At 61.7% G+C, this 21441-nt stretch overlaps 1 protein-coding gene across 1 annotated transcript in view; it reads left to right on the top strand.

Moving 5' to 3' along the window:
• Positions 1-21441, top strand: part of C15H7orf50 (chromosome 15 C7orf50 homolog) — an 87179-nt gene that overhangs the window by 62571 nt on the left and 3167 nt on the right. The window contains exons 3-4 of the mRNA XM_065893154.1: positions 1980-2008; positions 18010-18166. Of these exons, the coding sequence (XP_065749226.1) occupies positions 1980-2008; positions 18010-18166 (186 nt within the window). The remainder of the gene's footprint in view (positions 1-1979; positions 2009-18009; positions 18167-21441) is intronic.

Below are 21441 nucleotides of genomic sequence, written 5' to 3'. Positions count from 1 at the left end.
CACCCAGCAGCAGCAGCGCGGGTCGTCGCGGGGATTGTAGGTTAACCCGCGATGTGCTTAACTGAGGTTCGCCGCGGCCCCGGCTGTTCAGCCACGTCGGCTCTTGTGTCCGAGAGAAACAGGCGCTGAGCACCACACGAGGGTGCAGGGCGAGCGGGTGCCCGCGGGACCCGGGAAGGGGCTTTACGGAGTGATTTCCTGCACTTAGTGGGATTCCCAGTGGCCACCAGGCCCGGTTTAGAGAGGCCGGGGTCCAGGGGATAACAGACCCCTGAGCAGAGCAGACAGCTGGGGCTCCGTGCGGCCCGGCAGCCTTATCAGAGCGCCCCCCAGCTCCCGGGGATGCTTTGGCAGCTCCGCTTTGCAGGTGGGGAGACCAAGGCCCCGAGAGGAACTGACCTACACAGGGTCCTGCCACGCTCATGGGCTGGAGCCCAGGTCGGTACCAGGTCGGTGGGCTTTGGTGGCCCCTCGTGCTCCCTGTTCTGAGGAGCAGGGATCAGTCCGTCGTCTGCGGTGGGCGCAGCGCCTCAGCCTTTGTGCAGCCCCGCCCGTGGGCCCCAGGGTGCTCCCCGGCTTGGATAGGGCGGGTTTCCCCGTGGCCGTCTGAGCGGTCCTGGAGGGGAAGAGCCAGCGTGGCTACAGGACCGCGTCCGCTCGGTGGTTTTCTCGAAGCTGGATCTTCCCTCGGAGCCGAAGATGTGGAGGAAGTTGATGGTGGGAGCCCGTGCGACGCCCAGTCGTCGTCTGACTTTGGGAGGCCGGCCTCCGCGGTGCAGCCTCAGAGGCTCCTTCCCAAGGAGTCAAGTCAGCGCTCCCCAGAGTCAGGGGAGCACGTCACCCAGCTCTGCTGACGAAACTTTTCTGCCACACTTTTAGCCAAGAAGAGCTCACGGTCCGGCTTCCAAATAATGCAATCAATGACAATATTCCGTTACTTAGAAAAAGCTGTTCCGCTGTAGTCATGTGTGCTTTTATTTGTGTGTACTGCGTGTGTGTGGTATAAAACACACGATTCACATCAGAGCCGTACACTGAAGTGTTCCAGGTGCGTGTGAAGAAATGATGAGATGTCTGGGGCTGAGGGGCGGAGGGGGAGATGGGCCACACCGTTGGACACAGGGGGTCACCACACTTCCCTTAATAACAGAAAGAGGAGAAAAGAGGGAGGGTGGTGGGCCTGAGCACGTCCCGGGGCCGCCTGCTGGGACCTGTGTCCTGCCCCATGTGCGCTCACGCCTCCACTCCTCCTGCAGGAGGGGGTTCACAAAGCAGGACTCGCTGTCTTGCTGACGGTTGGCGGGGAGCCTCTGTCATGCCCTGTCCCTCGAGGGAGCCCGTCGATCGCTGCCAGACTGAGCACTGCTGCTGCTGCTGCCGGGTAGGACCTCGCAGGCACGCACCTCGAAGCTGGGGTTAGGAGGGGAAAGAACCAGAGTTTTTATTCCGGGAGTTTATTTTTTCTCTTCGCAAACCTTTAATCGACGTTAAAAATAGTGCACGTGGGGCTTCCCTGGTGGCGCAGTGGTTAAGAATCCGCCTGCTAATGCAGTGGACAGGGGTTCGAGCCCTGGTCCGGGAAGATCCCACATGCCACGGAGCAGCTAAGCCCGGGTGCCACAACTACTGACGCCCACACATCTAGAGCCCGTGCTCTGCAACGAGAGAAGCCACCGCAATGAGAAGCACGCGCGCCGCAACGAAGAGTAGCCCCTGCTCGCGGCAACTAGAGGAAGCCCACGTGCAGCCATGAAGACCCAACACAGCCAAAAATAAATTAAACTAATTAATTACTTAATCTAAAAAAATAGTGCACATGACACAGTGCTTCCTGGAGAGCAGGAAAAGGGTCGCTGGAGGGGTGCATGGCCTGGGGTTTCCTCTCAGCAGCCCGCGCTGGGGGCATCCCGGAGTCTGCTGGCCACCTGCCGTTCAGGCGTGGCCCCAGAAGCCAGGGCACCATCCCCGCTACAGTGAAGGGTCCCAGGCCCAGGTCTGGCCGAGCCATGTGGGGAAGGCAGTCTGCCCCGTGCCAGGATCCTGCCCGAGGACTCAGAGGAGGGTGGGTGGGGGTGATGGGTTTTACCCCACGTGACCTGTGGAAATGATGGGGGCTGGGTCTGGCAGGCTCCCCTATACAGAAAAGCGTGGGCTCAGGGCCGAGGCTAGATGCTGGACATTCGTGCAGGCTGGTTCCCCACCCATGGCCTTGCTCCCTCTGCCTTGGATGGATGGCCATCACTGAGACATGCAGTAGATTTTAGGACGCAAGATCAACATACAGAAGTCAACTGTATTTCTGTGCGTTCGCCATGAACGCTGAAACTGAAATTTAACATGGCAGTGCGGTGCCGTTCCTACCAGCCCAGCCTTGCTGCTGGTTTTCCGTACCCTTTGGGCATTTGCACTCTTCATGGAGCAGGTTTTTCCATGCAGGAGCTTTTGTTCAGGGGTAAGTTGGGGTTTTTCAGGTGCCTCCTTCCTTATTCTCTTTCCTAACCCTATGCAAGCACCTCTGGCCGCCATCATCTCCTGGGAGGCCGGAGGGCTGCCACCCAGGCTCTTGGGCCCAGGGGTAATGCCTCCTAGAGGGAGACCGCACTCTAGTTCTCTGCCGTGGCCTGAGGTGTGGGTGGGCATGCTTGGTGGAAGGCAGGGGGAGGTGAAGGGGAGAGGTGGGAAGGACTGTTGCTCCTTGGAGCTTGGTGAGGAGGGTGGGCCTAGGGCTTGGCAAGTGCCACTTATGGCAGGTTTAGAAATTTCCAAATAAATCTCTGTTTATTAATGGTAAGCAAAAACAAACAGTGTGGTATTAATGGAGGGAGAGACACAGATCTGAATAGAGACCCCAGAAACTGTCCCACATCCGCACCTTGATTTTCGGCAGAGGTGTAAAAGTAATTCAGTGGAGAGTCTTTTCAACAAACCGTGCTGCAGTAATAAGACATACACAGGGGAAAAGTGTGTTGATTCCTTGGGCTCTTCTATGTTGACCGTCATGCTATCTGTAAATATAGACAGTTGTATTTCTTCCTTTCCAATCCGAGTGCCTTCGCTTGTACTTTCTTGCTTTCTTGCCCTGGCTGGAACATGTAGTGCTGTGTTGAATAGCAGTGGTGAGGGTGGGTCTCCTCACCTTGTTCCCAATCTGGTGGGGGGAGGGGGCAGTTTTACATGTTACGTACCAAGTTGAGGAAGCTCTCCTCTATTATTAGTTTTCTGAGAATGTATATCATAAATGAGTTTTGAATTTTGTCACACGCTTTTTCTGCATCAGCTAATATGATCACGTGATATTTATTCTTCAGCCCGTTGATATGATGGGTTTATTAGATTGATTCTTGAAAACTGAACCAGCCTTGCATCTGTGCGATAAACTCTGCTTGGTCATGGTGTATAATTTTTTTTAATATGTTGCTGAGTAGGATTTTTGCATTTACATCTATGAGAGATTTTGGTCTATATTTTACTCTCTTTTTCATTCTTTTTCCTTTGGTACTATTTTTGTCTGGCTTTGGTGGCAAGGTAACACTGGCCTCCCAGAGCAGACTGGGAAATGGTTCCTTTGCTTCCGTTTTCTGGAAGAGCTTATATAAAATTGGTGTTAATTCCTCCTTAAGTGTTTAATAGAATTCCAGCGAAACCATCTGGGCTTGGACACAAGGTTCTGGAGTCAGGTCTGCGATAGCTTTAGTGACAGCCAGGCCCTGCGATGGCCGTCCCTGGAGGGGCTGGCGGGCCGGCTGCACCAAGACCTTGAGCAGCACTTTGCTTCCTCTTGTTGTGGCCGACGGCGGACCCTGCTCCGCTGGGGCTGGGGCTCCCCCCCCCCGTACTCACACGCGCACTCACGATTTCCACCCGCCAAATGCTTCCAAGCAGGGCCTGACCCGCTGGCGGGGCCACGTGTGAGGGAAGGGGTTTGTGCGGGAGCTCTGGGGGCTGCGAGCAGATGTGGGCATCCAGGTGGGTGTTCCAAACCCCCTGCAGCGTTTCCTGTGATTTCACCAGTGGTCGGTTCTCAGGAGGCGCCAAGCCCGGGAACACTGGGCTTGCTGATCAGCTGGACGTCCCGGCTAATAGTATCTGCGTGGGACTTATTTATTCTTTGCGGAATGACTCAGAATGATCCCCATGATCTTGGGGTGCTGGTTTCGAGAGCTTGTTCTTACTGCCTCGGGGGAGGGTTTGGTGGCAATTCCATGCTTCTGGAACACCAGCTCGGCAGAGTTGTTCCACTCCGCCCCCCACACCCCCAGCCATCCTGGCTTCTCCTCTGCTTCACGTGGGCCTCTGTGCCCCCTCCCCGGGATGTGGCTGCCTGCTCCCTTTGCCTGGACCACTTCTCTCCCAAATATCCACGGCTGTGCCCTCACCTCTGGGTCTCAGGTGTCACTGTCCTGACGCTGTCTCCTTGACCTCCGTCCTCCTCCAGCCATTTTAAATGACAAAATGTAAGTCAACCGACTCTCTGTTGTCCCTAGTTTTCCTCCTTAGTGTTATAGCCTTTCGGGGCAGTCTAACTATGGCAGGGGGGTCTTAGTTCAGGCTGCTATCACAAAATGCCATAGGCTGGGTGGCTTATAAGGAACCAATGCCTTTCTCACGGTTCTGGAGGCTGGAAGCCCAAGACCAAGGCACTGGCCGTTTTGGTGTCCAGTGGGTTCTCTTCCCCAATCTCCTTGCTGTGTCCTCACGTGGTGGAGGGGTGAGGAGCCAGCTCTCTTAGTGACAGCCAGTGCCCTCTCTTAGGAAGGTACTGATCCCCTTCACGCGGCCCCCATCCTCGGGATCTACTGACCTCCCAAAGGCCCCACCTCCTAGTGCCATCGCGGGGTGGGCAGTAGCGTTATGATCTATGAGTTGTGGGGGCGCTGGAGCGTGGTTTGTGGTAGCAGGCGTCCCACAGTAAGCTTGGCACTTAGAAAAACATCTCACGTGAAGACGTTGCTTAACGAATGTATGTGGAAGGCATCCAGGTCTGTTATGTAGCCACGCTTCCTGGCCAGGAGCTGCTGGGCCAAGTTGCATGGGGTTCTAGGGCCTCTGTGGGCCCTCAGGGGTAGACCCAGTGTGCTGCAGCCGGGGCCACATGGCAGGCAGGCCTCTCAGCCACACCGTCCCGCTCCACCAGCTGGACCCTGGCCACGAAGGCCCTCGGGGCTGAACCAAGCGCCTTTTCTCTTGGGGTCCCTACAGGTAGCCCCAGGGTGCACTGAGTGGCCCTGTGCCTGCTGCTGTCTGACACAGGCCAGGGACAGACAACCAGGGGGTAGCACAGCCCAGCAGCACCTTCTGGGGGTGAGCCTCACCTGCCTCTGTGTGAGGGCTTGCGGGGACAGAGTGTGTCCTGCAGGCGGGTCCCTGGGCAGAGAAGGGCCTGGGAAGGAGCTGGGTCGGGAGCGGCAGACCCGGCCCGTTTCACACCCTTTACCTCGTCTGCACAGCGTAGGTAACAGGGCGGCTGGGAGCGTGAGACAAGCGGGCACGAAGCTCCCTCTGCGCTGCGTGTCCCTGTGTGCGGTGTCCGCCCCTCACCCTGCCCCAGGCCAGCTCTTCCCCTCCTGCTCTCTCCTTTGTCCAGCCTCCCACGGTGGCCCATTAGAGTCACCAGAATAGTACCGTGAAGAAACCAGATTGGGGGTTCTTGGGTTGCAGGGCTGGCACAGGAAATGCACTGGGAAATCAGCACGCAGATCCTCTAGGACTCGGAAGACCCCAAGTGAAGTCCATTCCACGAGACTGGCTCGTGGCTTTGTGTTAGCATTTCTGAGTCTCGGTTTCCTTATCTGTAAAGTGAGAATGCGGACGCCAGCGTCCCCAGGGCTTAAACAGGGTCACAGAGGTGCGACTGTGCTGGTGGGCCAGCGAGTCCCTGCCCTGTCCTCCACTCTCCTCCCCCACCCAGCTCTGGCCCCCGCCCCCGCCTCGTGCCTGTCCCTGTCCCTGTCCCTAGCAGCACTCCTGAGGAGCCTCTGTGTGTGGACCAGCCTTGGGTGCTGGGGAAACGGCCAAGAGGAAACGCACAGAAAGATGCAGTCTTGGCTCTGGGACCTTGGGAGGTCCTCATCGGGCTGGGAAGCTGGGACACACACCCGCCAGCCAGCGCACGGCCTCAGCACCCAGGGGACAGCGTGTCCTCACGCCAGGGTGCCGGAGCAGTCCCCCCGCCCCCAAACCAGCCCCGCCTCCAGAGCCTGCTGCAGGCCTTGGGCGGGTTCAGCAGGCTCCGGCTGCGGGAGCGTGGTTTTCCTCGGACTCTGAAAATTGATTTGCAGTATTGTCTTAGGAGAAGGACACCTTCATTCATTTACTCCGTGAGCCTTTATTGAGCACCTGCTTTTTGCTGGGTGGGTCTGCGGTGGGCAGACCCGGCCTTACGCTTGTGGAGCTCAGTTTGAGGGGGTGGAGCTCTAGGGGCTCTACACAGCGGGTTCAGCGGGTGAGGCAGAGAAGGCTTCCCCGAAGCTGAGGGTTGACAGGCGCTGGAAGTGAGCGCTCCAGTCAGGGGAAGCGCATGCGCAGACGCCCTGGGAGGAGACAGCAGGCCAGGTTACCCGGCTGCAGGGGGTGGAGATGGGGGGTGGGGACCGAGCCGGTGGTCGGCAGACGCGTCCGTGTTAACTGCACCGCGTGGTTTTCCTGCCTCCCCTGTGGGGACCTGCCAGGGAGCCCGGGCCACCGCACCGTGAGGAGAGCCACAGGCAGACCCCTGGGCGGGGGCTCAGCGTCTGCCACTCGGCGGCCGAGCTGTGGGCCGGGAAGTGCCCGGTGCCCTGGGCTGGGCCTTCCCCTGGCCCGGAGATCCTCCTCCTGGCCCGGAGGTCCTCCTCCTCCCCTCCCCCTCCCCCGCCCGGGGCCGCGCAGCAGTCGCCGCCCACTCGGCCTGGAGGGGAGGGGTGGTCCTCGCCCCCCAAACCCCGTGCAGGGGCGACCCCGCCCACCTCCCGACCCCGCCCCGCCAGGAGTCCCGCCCACACGCCCAGCCGCGTGCTTGCGTCACCGCCCAGCCGGCTGGATCTGGTTCCAGCCGAGCCCAGCCGGCCTGACATGCGCAGTGCGCGGGGGCTGCGGCGGCCGGGAGGTGCCGCGCTCCCGGGCACACCTGGCGGCCTGGGACGCGGAGGTCAGTGCGCCGGGCTGGGAGCGGGCCGTGGGGGCTGGGGGGCGCGGGGGTCCGTCCTGCAGGGCGGGGCGGGGGCTCGGCGGCGCCCTGGAGACCCGAAACCGGGGTGGGGGCGGGGAGGAGGAGGGGCCCGGCCCGCTTAGTCCCGCTTTCGGACGAGAGGGTTCGGAGCGCCCCGCCTTCCGGGCCCGGGGTCCCGAACCGCGGACAGACTGCGTGGGGCCGGGGCTCTGAGACGCGACTCGACGCGCCGCGCCTCCCTCTCCCCGGGCGAGGCCTTGGGTGCCCGCCGACCGTAGGCTGCTTCTTCCATCCCGGGACCCACGCCAGTCCCCTGGGCTCTGCCGGCCCCACCTTCTCTCTGTAAGAGCGTGGAGTGGTCTGGACCACGTCGCTGCCCCCTCCCCCAGGCTGGGCTGTCATCACCGTTGGCGACCCGCCTTCGGGGCCTTTATAGCCGGAGGCCTTAGCCCGGCAAGGTCCACCGCCACGGAGCGCATTGAGTGTCAGGGCTTGGGGGCGGAACCCACCAGGGCATCTACCATTTTGCTTGTGAAATTATCTGGGTATGCGTAGCTCTTTGCTTGGCAATGTGAGTGTTTAGTTTTTTAATTCATTGTTACACTAAGGAATTCTTACAAAGTGTGGGGGTTATTTTCCTAGTGTGATGAAATGACTTTGGAAGTTACACTTAACAGCGGATGGAGCACAGCGGATGGAGCTGACATCGTGAGGTGCTACATGCACGTTTAACGAAGCCTTTGGATTTTCCTGTTTCCTTCTTTTGGAGCCACTAACTTGTTTTGTTGACTGAAGAGCCTGCAGCCTGGTGCCTGTGGGGCTGGAGGGCAGCTGGGCCCCTGTAAGGCCCGCGGTGGAGGTGGGTTAGGATGCGGCCCCAAACGGGTATATCCACTGTGTGCCCGGTCGTGCAGTTTTCTCTCCCAAGGACGCAAGGCGCAGAAGCCGCTGGGGAAGACAGTCCAGAGTCTGCTGGGTTGACACGGGGTGAAAACGTAATTGAAAATTTTGAGCAAAAGTGGGATTGTTTTTGCTTTGAGGGAAGCAGTGTCGGACGCTGTGGGAAGCCTGGCGCCCCAGGCCCACCTCGAGTATGGGGGAGAGAGGTCTGTGTGGTCTTATGGTATGCTTTTCATGCGTTCAGAATATGATTTTCATTAAAATGGCAAGATCAGTACTGTCAGATTAGGAACGACTGTCTGCTAGTCTTTCAGAAGTTGCTGGAAGTTACGCTCTCTGTGTGTTAAACGTTACGTCTAGACTCGCAGCTCGTTCGCTTGATGTTCCGCTCGGCTCTGCCCACGCTGGCTGTCCATCTCCCGGAACTGCATTTCCAGGTTACACACAAAATGCAGCCTGAACTCCTGGTCAGTCACACGTTTCCAAAGATGGAAGGAAAGCAGCTGCTTGTAGGGAGGAGGTGGGCGTGGCCGGGGCCTGCAGAGCCCGGGGGCAGCTTCTCTGAATACACGAAGCAGACCTGTGTGACCTTTGCCTTCCGATAACGGGACAGTCCACATTAGGCTGTTGACCGTGCAGAGTGCAGCTGGGCCCCAAGCTGTGTTGGCCTCTCAGCAGCGAAAGTGATGGGGAGGGTTGTACATCATTCTCCTGCCTAGAACCAAGGAGGGCCCACGGGCCGGTCCTGCGTGTGGACATCAGAGCTCCTGCAGAGGCCAGCCAGCCAGGGCCTGTTTGCTCCCTGCGTGTGGGCGAGATCAACCCAAAAGCTTAGCCGAGATTCTGGGAAGCAGTGAGAGCCGGTGGCCCTTGTGATCTGGGGGCCAGGAAGGCCTGTGCCGTCTGCAGCTAGGAGGGGGTGTGGGGTCCTGGCCCTGGGCCACTGTCCTGGGCCTGCTGGTGGGAGACCTTGGGGCTGTGAATGAAGGTCTCCAGTGGGCAGTGGGGGTGGGTGACAGTCTCTTCCTGTCCTCAGGAGGCCTTAAAGACTGGGTGTGTAGGAGCCAGGTTCCTGCTAAAAGTCAGCCAATGAAAGCCACCCCCCATAAATGCCTGGTAAGAAGAATCGGTGGACCTCAGCCCACCCCCGCCCCGGGGCTCATGGGGAAGCCGGGTAGCTGCTCTGGAAATGGAAGTGGTACCAGGGGAGGGGTAGATCGTGTGGCCCTCCTACCAGCTTCGTTCTTGCTGGGCTGGAGCTCTCCCTGATGGAATGTGCTGCGTCTTCTCTGTTCTCCTGCCTCCTCTGCCGTGGGGTCTGGGGTCTCAGCTAAGACCTCAGTGGCCCTGAGGTCCCCGTGCCGCACCTCAGCAGCACGTGACCACCCCGCCCCCAGCCTGTGGTGCCAGTGTTACACCTGAGCCGGGTGCTCCTCACCCTTCCCCCACGCCTGCGGCAGCTCGGCCACAGCTCAGCCTGTGTCCCCCGAGGCCCCAGGCCCGGGCTTGTCGGACACGGTGCCTGGTGGGGGAGGTGCTGGGTGCACCGGGTTCCCGCGTCCGGGCCCTGGGCCTCGCGTGCCGGTGCTGACCTGCCCGTGCACCTACTGGCTTTGGCTCTCCTTTGACCACGTTGTCCCTGCGGCCTTTCCCCCCGGCTCCTCCCTAGACCGCAGCCTCTGAAGGGAGCCGAGGGATCTCCCCCATCCTGGCTCTCCCCCGAAGCTGTAGCCTGGCTTTGCTCCATTGTCCATCCACGGGCAGGAACGGATGGACAGCCTGTGAAAAGGTAAAATGAGTAAAGGTCTCAGGACTTTCTGCTTCCAGAAACGAATCTGATCTCTGTAAACACGGTTCCTGTCTCAGGGCAGTTAAACCAGGTCTCCTGCTGTCTACAGGCCAGAGGGGGTCCTGCCCGCCCCCCCCCCCCCATCTTGCAGGTGTGGGCCTTGCAGAGAGGCTGTCCTTGCTGACCGGGACCCCCGTCCAGAGGAGATGAGAAGTTGATCACAGCACGGCCTTGGGAGAGCCAGGAGTCCTGCCATCATCCAGGCTGAAGCGCTGGGGGACCTTAAGAGGGTTTAATAGGGCTGGTCATCACAGCACGGCCTTGGGAGAGCCAGGAGTCCTGCCGTCATCCAGGCTGAGGCTCTGGGGGACCTTGAGAGAGTTTTATAGGCTGGTCATCACAGCACGGCCTCGGGAGAGCCAGGAGTCCTGCCGTCATTCAGGCTGAGGCTCTGGGTGGTCATCTACTCCCTGGCTTTGGCACCCCGATCTGTGTTTCGTGTGTCTTCTGGCTTTTCAAGTGCCCGGTGGCACGTAACACACGTTCATATGAATCCTTGGGTTATACAAGAGAAGCAGAATGGAAGTTAAGTCTTCTGGTCGCCGATGCCCCCGGCCCGCTGAGCGTGCAGCCGTGCTCAGAGTTTTTTGTTCTGAAGCTGGTCTCTGACAAGGGCCAGTGTTTCCAGCCCAGGTGGGGGGCAGGTCCTGCCGGCAGCCAAGGCCACAGGCTTTGAAACGGTTGATGTGGAAGACCTTTCCCAGAGCCCTGGCCTGTCTGCAGGGGCCACCGTCCCTCGGCGGCACAGCCCCCCACCTGGGCCGTGGCCGTGGCGACCCCCCCACCCCTTGAAGCCCTCACCTCCTCCTCTGTAACCCAGGAGCTGGGCTCCAGCGGGATCCGCGTGTGTTTCTGGCCAAGAGGGTCTGACGGTTTCGGTAACGTCCAAGACCCACGTGGAAGGGGACCAGGGGGTGATGGGCTGGGAAGGGGAGAGACGTGGGCCAGGGAAATGATGCCTTTCCTCCCAGGTGCTGTGTGGTGGTAGAGCCCAGGGCTGCAGACGGGGCGGCGCTGGGCAGGATTCTTGGGAGGGCTCCATCTCACTGATTCTGGGACCCACTGGGGTTGAGCGTTTCCTTGTGCTGTGCGTGTTGACAGCAGATCACAGTGGCCCTGAGGGGCGGGGCCAGGCTTTCATGTACTGTATGGGGACCTCTCACAGTGTCACCTCACGTGGATCTGCCCTGGTGTGGTAATGAAGCGCGGAGGCTGTATTTTGTGATCTGGTATCTGTTTCAGCGTGGGCCCCTGTGCTTGTGTATCCTGGTTCAGGCATTTGAAAACGTCTGGTGTCTGCAGCATCTGGATGGAGGAGCTGTGCCCTGCTCTGAACGGCCGCTCAGCCCGGGGCAGCCGCTGTCCCTGTCCTCCAGGAGCTCACTTACCTCCGGCCGTGCGCTCCTTGAGGCCAGAGCCCGTGTCTGCCTCAGCACCGGCACCGGCAGCAGCAGCGGCAGCTCTGCAGGGCACCGGGCCCGTCACCCACGGCCCACAGCGCTCGCAGCATCCCTGCTTGCCCGGCCCAGCCGCTCGCTGGGTTGATCAGAGCAGCGTCCTGCGTTGTGTGCGTGCTTTCTGAAGTTGTTTGGAATTGGGTTGGTTTTTTTTGGCGGAGCTGCGAGACTTGTGGGATCTCAGTCCCCTGACCGGGGATTGAACCCGGGCCGCAGCAATGAAAGCCTGGAATCCTAACCGCTAGGCCACCAGGGAACTCCCTGGAATTGGTCTAGTTTTAATCAGAGTACTGCAAATAAAATGAAGAGGGTACATACCACTGTTTCTATTTCTGAATTAGCAGAGGAAACTCAGCATCACTCACAGGTTGGGGGAATGAGCGTTTAAAGAGTCTAATAATTCGTAACTGACATCTTAGTGTCTCCTGTGTGTTTCTGCTCTTGTTCTGCAGGGAAGCTGGGTGGGGGGGAAGGCTCATGGCGTCTGTGTTGCCTTCAAGTTGCGTCTAGTTATTTCAAAACACAAAGTTTTATTTAAATATTATAGGAAACACTCCCTCTTTTGTTCTTCATCATTTTCAGGAAAGGAAAAAGGAATTGATTGGCTACCATGAGTTTCCCTTTTGACTTTTAATAATTGCAGCAATGGTCCTGATTAAGGTTTAGTTTTCAAGCTGAAGCAGTGTCTCAAAGGAGCTGCAGGCGGGGACTGGGCGTCCTGCCCGCGGATGCCTGGCTTCAGAAGCGGAAGGAAGAAGGGGCTGTGTGGCCTGGGGAGGCGCCAAGTCTGGGACCAGTTTCCTCTTAGGTGCCCTCCCTTCCACCCCTGAGCTCCCGTCGCTTCAAGGTTCATCCGGCTCCATGGGACTTCTGGGAGAGAAGCCGGTGCTTCTGGCCTCAGCGGTGTTTGGACAGAGACCTGTGGTTAAGGATCACTCTGGGGGGGGGTGCCTGGCGGGGACCTGCGCTCTGACCACCTCTGGAGAGTTGCCGTGCCCTTGGGGACGCTGTGTGGCCTGTGGACAGACAGCTGAGCCGAGTGACTGGACTGCTTGTGCGGCCCGGGCCCCTGCCCCCGCCGCCTCAGGGTCACTTCGACCCTAAACCCAGCCCTCACACTGGGGTCAGGTCACGCCTTACAGCTCATGCCTGGTTCAGGCTTACGTTTCACTGGCAAGGATTTTTAACGCACACCTTTCTAGTCCCCTAATTCTGTGGTTGATGGGTTTCGCCTGGACAGAGTGGGTGGGTTAGGGGCCCCACCCCGGCCTCCACTGTCAGCAGGCTGGCCGATGACCCTGTCCCCGTGTGTCAGTGGTCAGCAAGGAGCAGCCCCCCCGACCCCGGCCGGGAAGTTCCACCCGGGGGGTGGTCCCTGCACTGCTGGCTCCAGCCAGGTGCAGGCTCCTCATGAAAGCAGGTCCGCGGCCACCACTGCCCAGTGGCGCTTGCCGGGTGAGAGAAGGGAAGCTGGACCCCGACACTGAGTTCCATGCTCTGAAGTAGGAGGGCACTGCCCTCTCCCCACCGTGTTGGGCCCTCTGAGCCCACGCCCCTGGGGCTCCCCCAGCTCTGCTGGCATCAGGATCAGAGATCCCGCTGTCAGTCGTCCCAGCCCCCCCCGCCCCCCCCCGCCCCCCGCCTCCCAGCTGAGCAGGACCTGGCTCTGGGCCTGAGCTCGGAGGCGGAGAGAATGGCCTGGCTCCCCGCGCTTCTCCTCCTGAGCTGGTGGGGGACCAGAGGGTCTGCAGGCAGGAGACCCCCTCCCGGGCTACACTGTTCCCCGCAGCTGTGTAGTGTAACCTGTGAGCACGAGGCAGCAGGGGCCCCCCAAACATGGCCCGTCTCAGGCCACCCCAGCTGACCTTTCCTTCCTTGGCTCCCCCACAGACCCGTGACCCCCAGAGTGGAGAGCCAGACCCCCACCCCTTCCTGTGTGTTGGGGCCTCCGGGCGAATCCAGTTCAGAGCCCTGGGCAGGAGCTGATTAGAGGGTCTGAGCCAGGCCAGTGGGAGCCCATGCGGGAGGTCGGGGAGGTCGTGGTGGTCTAGGCGCCCCTCCCAGAGTGGGGCCTGAGAGGCCCTGGGGGGAACCACACTGGGACAGAGGGGTCCCCAGGACCGCCCACCTCCAAACGCACACACAACTCGAGAAAGCCTCACCAGAAAGCCTAACACGTGGTCGGGGTGCAGGAGGACCCCAGAGAAGGAGAACCGACCCATCTAGTAGACGGGCTCCTCTGTGCCCTCCCGGGCCTGTGCTGGGCCTGCCCCACCCTCCCGGGTCAGCCTTGGTTCATAGCGGAAGACTTTGCTCCCTGAGACTGGAGGGAAGGAAAAAGGTGGTTGGAAGAGAGGCCCGTTTGTAACCTGGGACACCCTCACGAGGCAGTGGGGACGGGGGGCCACTTGTGCCCGGTCGATGGAGCGTTGCAGGACGCCTGCCCTGTCAGTGTCTCCTGATGGCCCCGTGCCCACAGGCCAGGGACCGAGGCTGTGGTGCTACTCCCTGTCCCCATCACGGAAGTGGCTGGGGAGGTACGAGGCAAGGGGTCCTCCCGTGGTGGCAGCGGTCCCACGGTGACCGTCCTTCCAGTGTGTCCCATTTTCATCTGCATTCCTGGCCAGTCCTCAACGAAGGAACTGGAGACTGAAGTCCAGCCTGTGGTGCCAGTGGTCGGTGCCAGCCTCGCTTCAAGGGATCACGAAGGGAGAGGGGGGTCCCCCTGCACATTCTGCCGGTGCTTCCAGTGCCTTGAAGTTGCAGGACCCCCGGGCTCCCCGGGGTCCTCCTATAGGGGCAGGGTTGTGGGTTTTCAGTCTCTGGTTCCGCTGGGGTGTGGCCAGTGACACTGCCTGTCTCGGGGTCAGGGCAGGGCCGGTGGCCAGAGCACGAGGCCCGCCAGGGGTCCAGGCGCCCTGCTTGTGGACAGGGGCTGATGGGCCTCCTGGCCTGAAGGACCCGAGCCTGTCCTTCAAAGCAGAGGGTTCTCTGCCTGAACTGAGCCCGTGGAAGCCTTTCCAAATCAAGGTCATGCCGCTTCTGCTCTGTGTCTCTTGCCCAGAGTCACGGGGCTGGATGCTTCCTTCATGTAGTTGTGTTTTCTCTGTGTCGCTATTTCCGTAAGAAGTCAGCACGTTTCCTTTTGTTTTGTTGTTTATTTGGTGCATTTCCTGGATGTACTCAGTGCCTGTGTTGCCCAGAAGCCGGTGAGGGTTTAAGTGCTAAACGCGCCGTTAATCGCCCGTGTGATACGGTGCGTGCAGACGTCCATGCGTGGATGCAATCTGTGCCTGGTCCTCCAGGGCCCGCCAGGGCCTTCCGCGGTCCTCCAGGGTCCTTCGGGGCCCTCCAGGGTGGCCGTGGCTTATCAGCTTGGGTGCACATCCTGCCAGAGGTCTTCCACACAGGTTGACTTGTTTTTGTGCCCTTTGAAACATAGCCCTGAAGAGCTCTAATTGGGGAGGGGAATATGTTGCTGAAACTTAAGTTTTCACCTCACTTCGTGTGAGGGCCTGTGTTTTGTCTGGAGCAGCAGCGCGGTGCGGTGCTTCCGAGGAGACCCCAGCGGTCAGTTCCCCATGGTTGTGCTAAGTTGGGGAGACGGGGTCTGTGTTCCAGAGAGCAGTCGTGTTAACAGCACTGACCCTGCTGCCCCCAGGCCTTCCCCAGGAGTGGGCCTGGCCTGTGGGGAATCCCGGGGTGGCTGTGGTCCGCGGGGCTCTCTGGGGGTGAGGCTTCTCCTTTCCCTGAAACTTGGTCCCCAGAAGGGCCCTCACTGGCTGCGGTTGTGGACTCCTGTGTTCCTTCCAGATGGTCTTGGTGTTTTCGTGGGCTGTCCCCCCCGCCAGCAGTACCAGCGGGAGGGGCGGGGGCCCCCAGGCCCGAGTGAGTTTAGGAAAAGGACACAGGTCCCACAGGGGGACCGTCCCTAGGGCTTGGGCAGGTGTGCAGAGCCCAGGGGGTCAGAGGTGCTGGCTTCCGCACGTGGTCCACACCAGGGTTTGGCCCGGTAGTGTACGTTGTTTAGTTGGAATAGCCAGCATTTAAAGTTTAGGAGATTCACCTGTAAACGTGTTTCCAGCTTTTCTTGAGTCCAGTTAGCTCAGCGTTTGCCCCGGGCCCCCAGCTCCCCTGGCTGCCGCGCCCCTGTATCTTGCCTGGCCCCTGGGCCTCATGGCTCCAAACAGCTCCTCTCGGGGGCCACGGAGTGTGGGCTCCCCCCACTGCCATGTCAGGGGCACCACCGGCCAAAGCGAGAGTGATTGAAAGAAGCTCTTTTTGTAGTTTCCAGAGTCCGTGCCTAATACAAGACCTAGATCCTTAATGCTGGATGTTCCCGCAGCCCCAGGAGAGGCAGTTGGACCCTTCAGGTGCCCCCCTCCATGGGACTGCCGGGGTCCACGCCCCCTCCCTCCCAGGCCCACGCTAGAGCCCTGGCCATGTCCCCCTCCAGCCTCCTTCCTGTGCCCTTCCGTGGGGACAGGGGCACCTCGGGCCATCACTGGGCCTGCGGAGTACCCCAAGAGCCCTCAGGGAGTGGGACCTGGCTCCCGTCTCTTGTGTGACCAGGCTTAGCCTCGGGGAAGCAGCCAGCACCCCATAGGGTGCTTGGGCAGCAGGGGCCTGGACCTGGATTTGGAGGACACCACCGTGTCCTAGTGACAGTGGGAGCCATGGGGGGGGGGTTGCATCCACCCTGGGGGCAGATGCCTCTGACCCTTCCATTCCCTTGCCAGACCTGCCCAACCTGCTGGCCTCCCTCGGGGGGTCAGTGTTGGCCAATCCCCAGCCCTGACCCTTCCCTGGGACTTAGGGCCTGGTGGCCGGTGCAGTGCCCCCCTGCGTGGCTCAGAGGGGCAGGGCTGGCCTGCCGCTTTTAATGCCAGCTTCTCTGTGAGCCAGGGGGTGTGTCTCCTAGACCCCAGTGCACCCCACTTCGGATTTGTGACAACGTGGAAGGGCCTGGAGGGTGTAGTAGTGCTGGAATAAGTCAGACAGTGTGATTTCACTCACGTGGAATCTAAAACACAAGCAGGCAAACCAGAGATGCAGAGGTCAGTGTGGTGGCTACCAGAGGGGAGGGGTGGGGGAGGGCGGGGCAGGTTAGAGGCTCAACCCCAGGGTGACAGATGGAAACTAAAGGTTTGGCTGTGAGCACGCTGTTGTAGAAGTTTACATAACGTTATGAGCCAGTGCTACTCCAGTGAAGAATACCCTGCTTTAAAAACGGGATCTTATTCCCGGTCCTCGGAAGTCTGACTGACACTGGTGTTGGCGTCTCAGGCATGGTTGTGATTTTTAAAGCAAACACACACCCTTCGGGCAGCTGTGTGGTCAGAGCCCCTGCTGCCCTGTCCTCCAGGGTGTTCAGTCTCCTGCCTCTCCCCATCCCTCTCCCCCTCACTGTCCCCCTCTCTCTCCCCTCTCCCCCTCCCTCTCCCCCTCACTGTCCCCCTCTCTCCCCCCTCCCCCGCCTCTCCCCCTCCCTCTCCCCCTCACTGTCTCCCTGCTTCTCCCCCCTCCCTCTCCCTCTCCCTCTCCCTCTCCTCACGGGCCCCTCCCTCCCCTCCCTGTCCCCCTGCCTCTCCCTGCTCCCTCTCTCCCTCACTGTCCCCCTGCCTCTCCCCCTCCCTCTCCCCCTCCCCTCCCTCTCCCCCTCCCTGTCCCCTCCCCTCCCCCTCCCTCTCCCCTCCCCTCCCTCTCCACTCCCTCTCCCCCTCCCTCTCCCCCTCCCTCTCCCCCTCCCCCTGCCTCTCCCTGCTCCCTCTCCCTGCTCCCTCTCCTCCCACTGTCCACCGCCTCTCCCCTCCCCTTCCCTCTCCCCTCCCCCTCCCCCACCTCTCCCCCTCACTGTCCCCCCCCCCGCCCTTCTGCCCGGCTACAGTGCAGTGTGGGTCGAGTCTGCATGGAGCATACATGCAAGGTGGCGGGTCACCACTCCTCCCCAGGAAAGGAGCCCTGAGCCCCATATGGAGGCACCTCCTGGGCAGGTGGGCCGTGTGTCCCATGTCAGGGCTGCCAGGAGTCACCCGGTGCAGCACTGAAGCTCCACGGCAGGTAAATCCCAGATGGTTTACGGAGAAGGAGGAGCTGGGGAAAGCAGCTCTTTTGTTTGAGAAGATTCTGGAAGGAGCGGGAGTGGAGTGGGAACACAAAGATGGTCAGGGATTGGCATTTGTGACGGCCTGCCTGCCGGGGCATGAGACGGTCCCCGCTGGGCCTTGCTCTCCGGGATGGGGGCTGTGGACGCTGGGTGTGCGGGGCCAGCGCCAGAGGCCTCCCTGGAAGTGCTGGGGCCGTGGCCGGGTCCCCAGGGCTTCCGGCCTGCATCACAGTGAAGTCGCTGGGTCTGGCCTCCGGGGTGATCAGGAGACCTTGGACTCCGCTCTTGTTTGGTTTGCGGGGTGGGGGATCGCATCACAGGTCCCAGCGCCTCCTTCCCGCTCAGCCCCAGAGAGACTCTCCCAGGCACCTCCTGCCGCCCTTGGAGCCGGGGGGGGGGTCCTCGGCGGGTGCGTGCAGCACCCGCCCCACCCTGCAGGACTTCCCCCGGGATCCCAGGACGAGCGGCCCAGCGTGGGCCACGGGGTCCAGGGAGCCGCGGTGGCACCTGCTCCCGAAGCCCTGATGGTGGTGCCCTTGCTTCCAGGGAGCCGCGTCCCCGGAGGAGCAGAGGGTCCTGGAGAGGAAGCTGAAGAAGGAGAGGAAGAAAGAGGCCCGGAAGCGGCTGCAGGAAGCGGGCATCTCCGTGGCCCAGAGCCCAGCAGCCAGGCGCTCGGGGGCCGCGCTGGCCTTGGACTACCTGTGCAGGTGCGCGGCCCCGGAGGGATGCAGGCAGACGGACGCGGGCTGCGGGCTCAGGGCCCCCGGGGGGGGCGGGTGGTCGCAGCCTCCGCAGCTGTGTCTGGCGCCCGGAAGCGCAGCTTCAGCCATCGGGGTCAGCAGTGACAGGTCAGTGGTTGCGGGCGCTTGGGCAAGGCCACCCCTCAGCCTCCACCTCAGATCAACAAGATGCAGGTGAAGAGTCTCACTCACCTGCGCCTCGTAGTGTTGCGACAGCCTGACAAAATACCGGCCTTGGAGCTACCATGAAAGACTCAAGGGCCGTGTGCTGAGCATGGCATCTCACCGCCACTGTCAACCTTGTCACCCCACCTACATCACCGCCCGCACCGACGTCACCACCGTCACCATTCACGTCACCACCACCACCAATCACGTCACCACCCCCCCCGACATCACCATCCACGTCACCACCCCACCGTCATTGCCACCGTTAGCATTGTTGCTGTCACCACCATTGCTCTCGTCACATGTCGCACATGCCCCACATCTCCCTCCAGGAACCTGTGTTCTTCCGTGGAGTCCTCGAGATCCAGCCAAGGGTTGGGGTTGGTGGCTTGGAGCCAGTTCAAGAACAGAGTTTCTGGGGGCCCTGCAGAGGATTCTGGGAGGGCAGGGGGGCCTGAGGACGTGTGTGAACCCAGCGATAGGCTGGGAGGGGGCATTTCAGAGCCCCGTCTTCCAAGAAGGAGGAGCTGCCCGGCCGCCCTGGCTCTGTATGAAGCGGAATCTTCCTGATTCCTGGACCGGGCTGAGCACCGATGAGTCAGCTGCACAGGCAGCCCAGGGTCCAGGCCTCCCCCTCCTCCTCGCCCCCGTCCCCCTCCCGCTCCCCCTGCTGTCTCTGAAGCCCGTGAGGCTGTGGCAGAGCGTTAGACGCTACCCTGCGTCTCTCCCAAGCCTGGGGCCCCGCTGGGCCCGGGCCGGGCTCCCACCTGCTGGATGGACTGGGGCTTGCCATTCCCCCAGCCCCAGCCGGAGCCTGCTCTGGCACAAAGGGGGGCACAGGCCGTAACCAGGACGGGTGCCCTGGGGAGCCTCGGGCCTTGTGCTGGGCCTGCCTGAGCCCCCGGGAGCAGCCCTTCTTCGGCTCTGCTGGAATATCCGAGCGCGCCGTCCCTTCCTCGTGGGGGCCTGCTCCCGTTAAGGTCTGCCCGCCTCCCTCCCCGCCCAGGGAAGCCCGGGTGCCTTCCTCGCACTGCAGGGGCCACCATTGGCTGGCCGGTGGGGGCCACGTGGAGCCCAGCGGGAGGGGAGGCCCAGCCTGCGCACCGGCGGAGGGAGCTGCCCGGCAGCCTCCCCTGACCCTGGGCCTGGCCCTGGGCTGTGTTCAGGGGATGGGGGGTACGGGGGTGGCCAGCAGGCCCCTCGTTGACACCTGGTCCCGTCCCGGCACCTTCCACCTGCAGCTGAGGTGATATTTTCCGTGCTGAACACGGCCGTACAAAGCAGCCAGGAGAGGCACCTGCAGGCTCCGCTGTCACTCGGGGGACTGCTCTGAAGACGGGGGTCCTGGGGAGGGGACCGCGGACCCACTCAGCAGCGCAGACGGCCCTGCCCAGCGCTCCCCAGGGGACCAGAAGCTGTGGGGTGCTGTGGCTTCAGAGCAGCCGTCTCATCTGGGTCCTGCACCGCAGGCAGCGCACGTACCTGCCTCTCACCCCTCTGGGTCGGAAGAACATCCTTCGGCCCTGACCTCACGGTGCTGAGAGCCGCGTCCTCGTGGGAGCTGCTCGCGGTGCAGCACCTCCTCGAGAGGGTCGGGCTCGGCCCTCACCCCCGGGGCCTGCGCTCCCTCCCTGCTGACCTCTGACCTCTCACTTCCCCTGCTCACCAGAGTCACGCAGATGCTCCATCTGTGGGTCCCTGCCTTCTGGGGAGGCATTTCTGGGCGGGGCTGGGGGCCCCCGTGGTCACTCGGTCATCATTCACGTGGTCCTGGTGTGTCTGGGAGCCTCCTCTGTCTGTTGTGGATTTCCGTGGGGCTGCACCACCCCCAGGCCTCCAGCTGGGTGCCCTTTGCTCCCCGTGGGCCCGGACAGCCCATCTGAAGCCAGTCCGATGCTCCAGACACCTGAGCTGCTTCTGGGGCCCGGCGGACCACAGGGTTGAGCTGACCCTGGTCAGAGCCCTGGGGTCAGGGAGGAGGGAGTGCTTCGGGCCGATGCCCAGCTCGTCTGCGTCACCGGTGCAGCAGTGAGGGAGCCAGGCCTGAGGTGGTCCTTCCCTCCCAAACCCTCTGGCAGCTCAGGAGGGACCTTGAGACCCTGGGAAGAGCGAGGTCTTCCAGGGCAGGTGAGTTGGCCAGGGCGCGATGCAGGTGGGATGACACAGTAACTGAATTGGGGCCAGTGCGGGGGCATTCTTTATTCTAAAGACTGCTTAACTGGAGCGAGAGCGAGAGCCCTGTGGAGACTGCAGAGGAGCAGATGTGAGGGGCCGGGCCGAGCCCAGGGAGCGTAGGGGCTCACGGGCAGCAGGGAGGTCACGGGAGCTGCGCCAGCACACTTGCGGGGAAGCGGTGCACTGCAGAACCACGGGGGGCACCGTGGACATGGACACCAGAGAGGGCTGCTTGCCCGCGCTCGGAAGGAAGCTCCCTCCTCCCCACCCCGTGTGTCCAGCATCTTCTGTGTAACTTTGCTCCGTCTGGGAAGGAAACATCTTGAAGGGCCATGTCCACTTTCGCAGGCAGAGGATGAGAGACAGTTCCGTCGTTACTGGCAGCAGGGAGCGGCCCCACTGGTGGCGGTGGCCCACACACAGCGTGCCCTCCCAGTCGGGCCAGCAGAGGAGCCTGAGATGGCCAGGGGCCGCTGACTCCCCAGCCTGGTGGCCCTTCCTCTCTCCCTTTCTTCCTCCCCTCCCTCGAGTCGCCCACCTCCCTCCCTTCCCCCTCCTCCTGGTGGGGTGCCCCTGCGGGTGCAGAAGACTGAGCTGGGCCCTGTCGTGGGCACACACGTCACCCCGGCCTCGCCACTAAGCGCTGGAGGCGGGACTCCAGGCACAGGCGGGGTGTTGGTCCCCCAGGAGCTGTGGCCAGGTCCGGCTCGTCGGTGGCTGCCACGCGAACTGCCCGTGGTCCCCGGGCAGACATGGGGCGGGGCCTGGGTGGCTGTGCCGTCACGTGACACGGCATGTGGGAAACTCCGCAGGCGTGAAGAGTGTGCTTCTGCCTCAGCCCCGCCAGCCACGGGGCTGCTTGTCCTGAGGGAATGAGCCGGCTGGGCGGTTAGGGAGGC

This window comes from Phocoena phocoena, chromosome 15 (genome assembly GCF_963924675.1).
Source record: "Phocoena phocoena chromosome 15, mPhoPho1.1, whole genome shotgun sequence".
NCBI lineage: Eukaryota > Metazoa > Chordata > Mammalia > Artiodactyla > Phocoenidae > Phocoena > Phocoena phocoena.
Note: the sequence above shows the minus strand (reverse complement) of the source record. Positions and strands in the feature narration are given on the sequence as shown.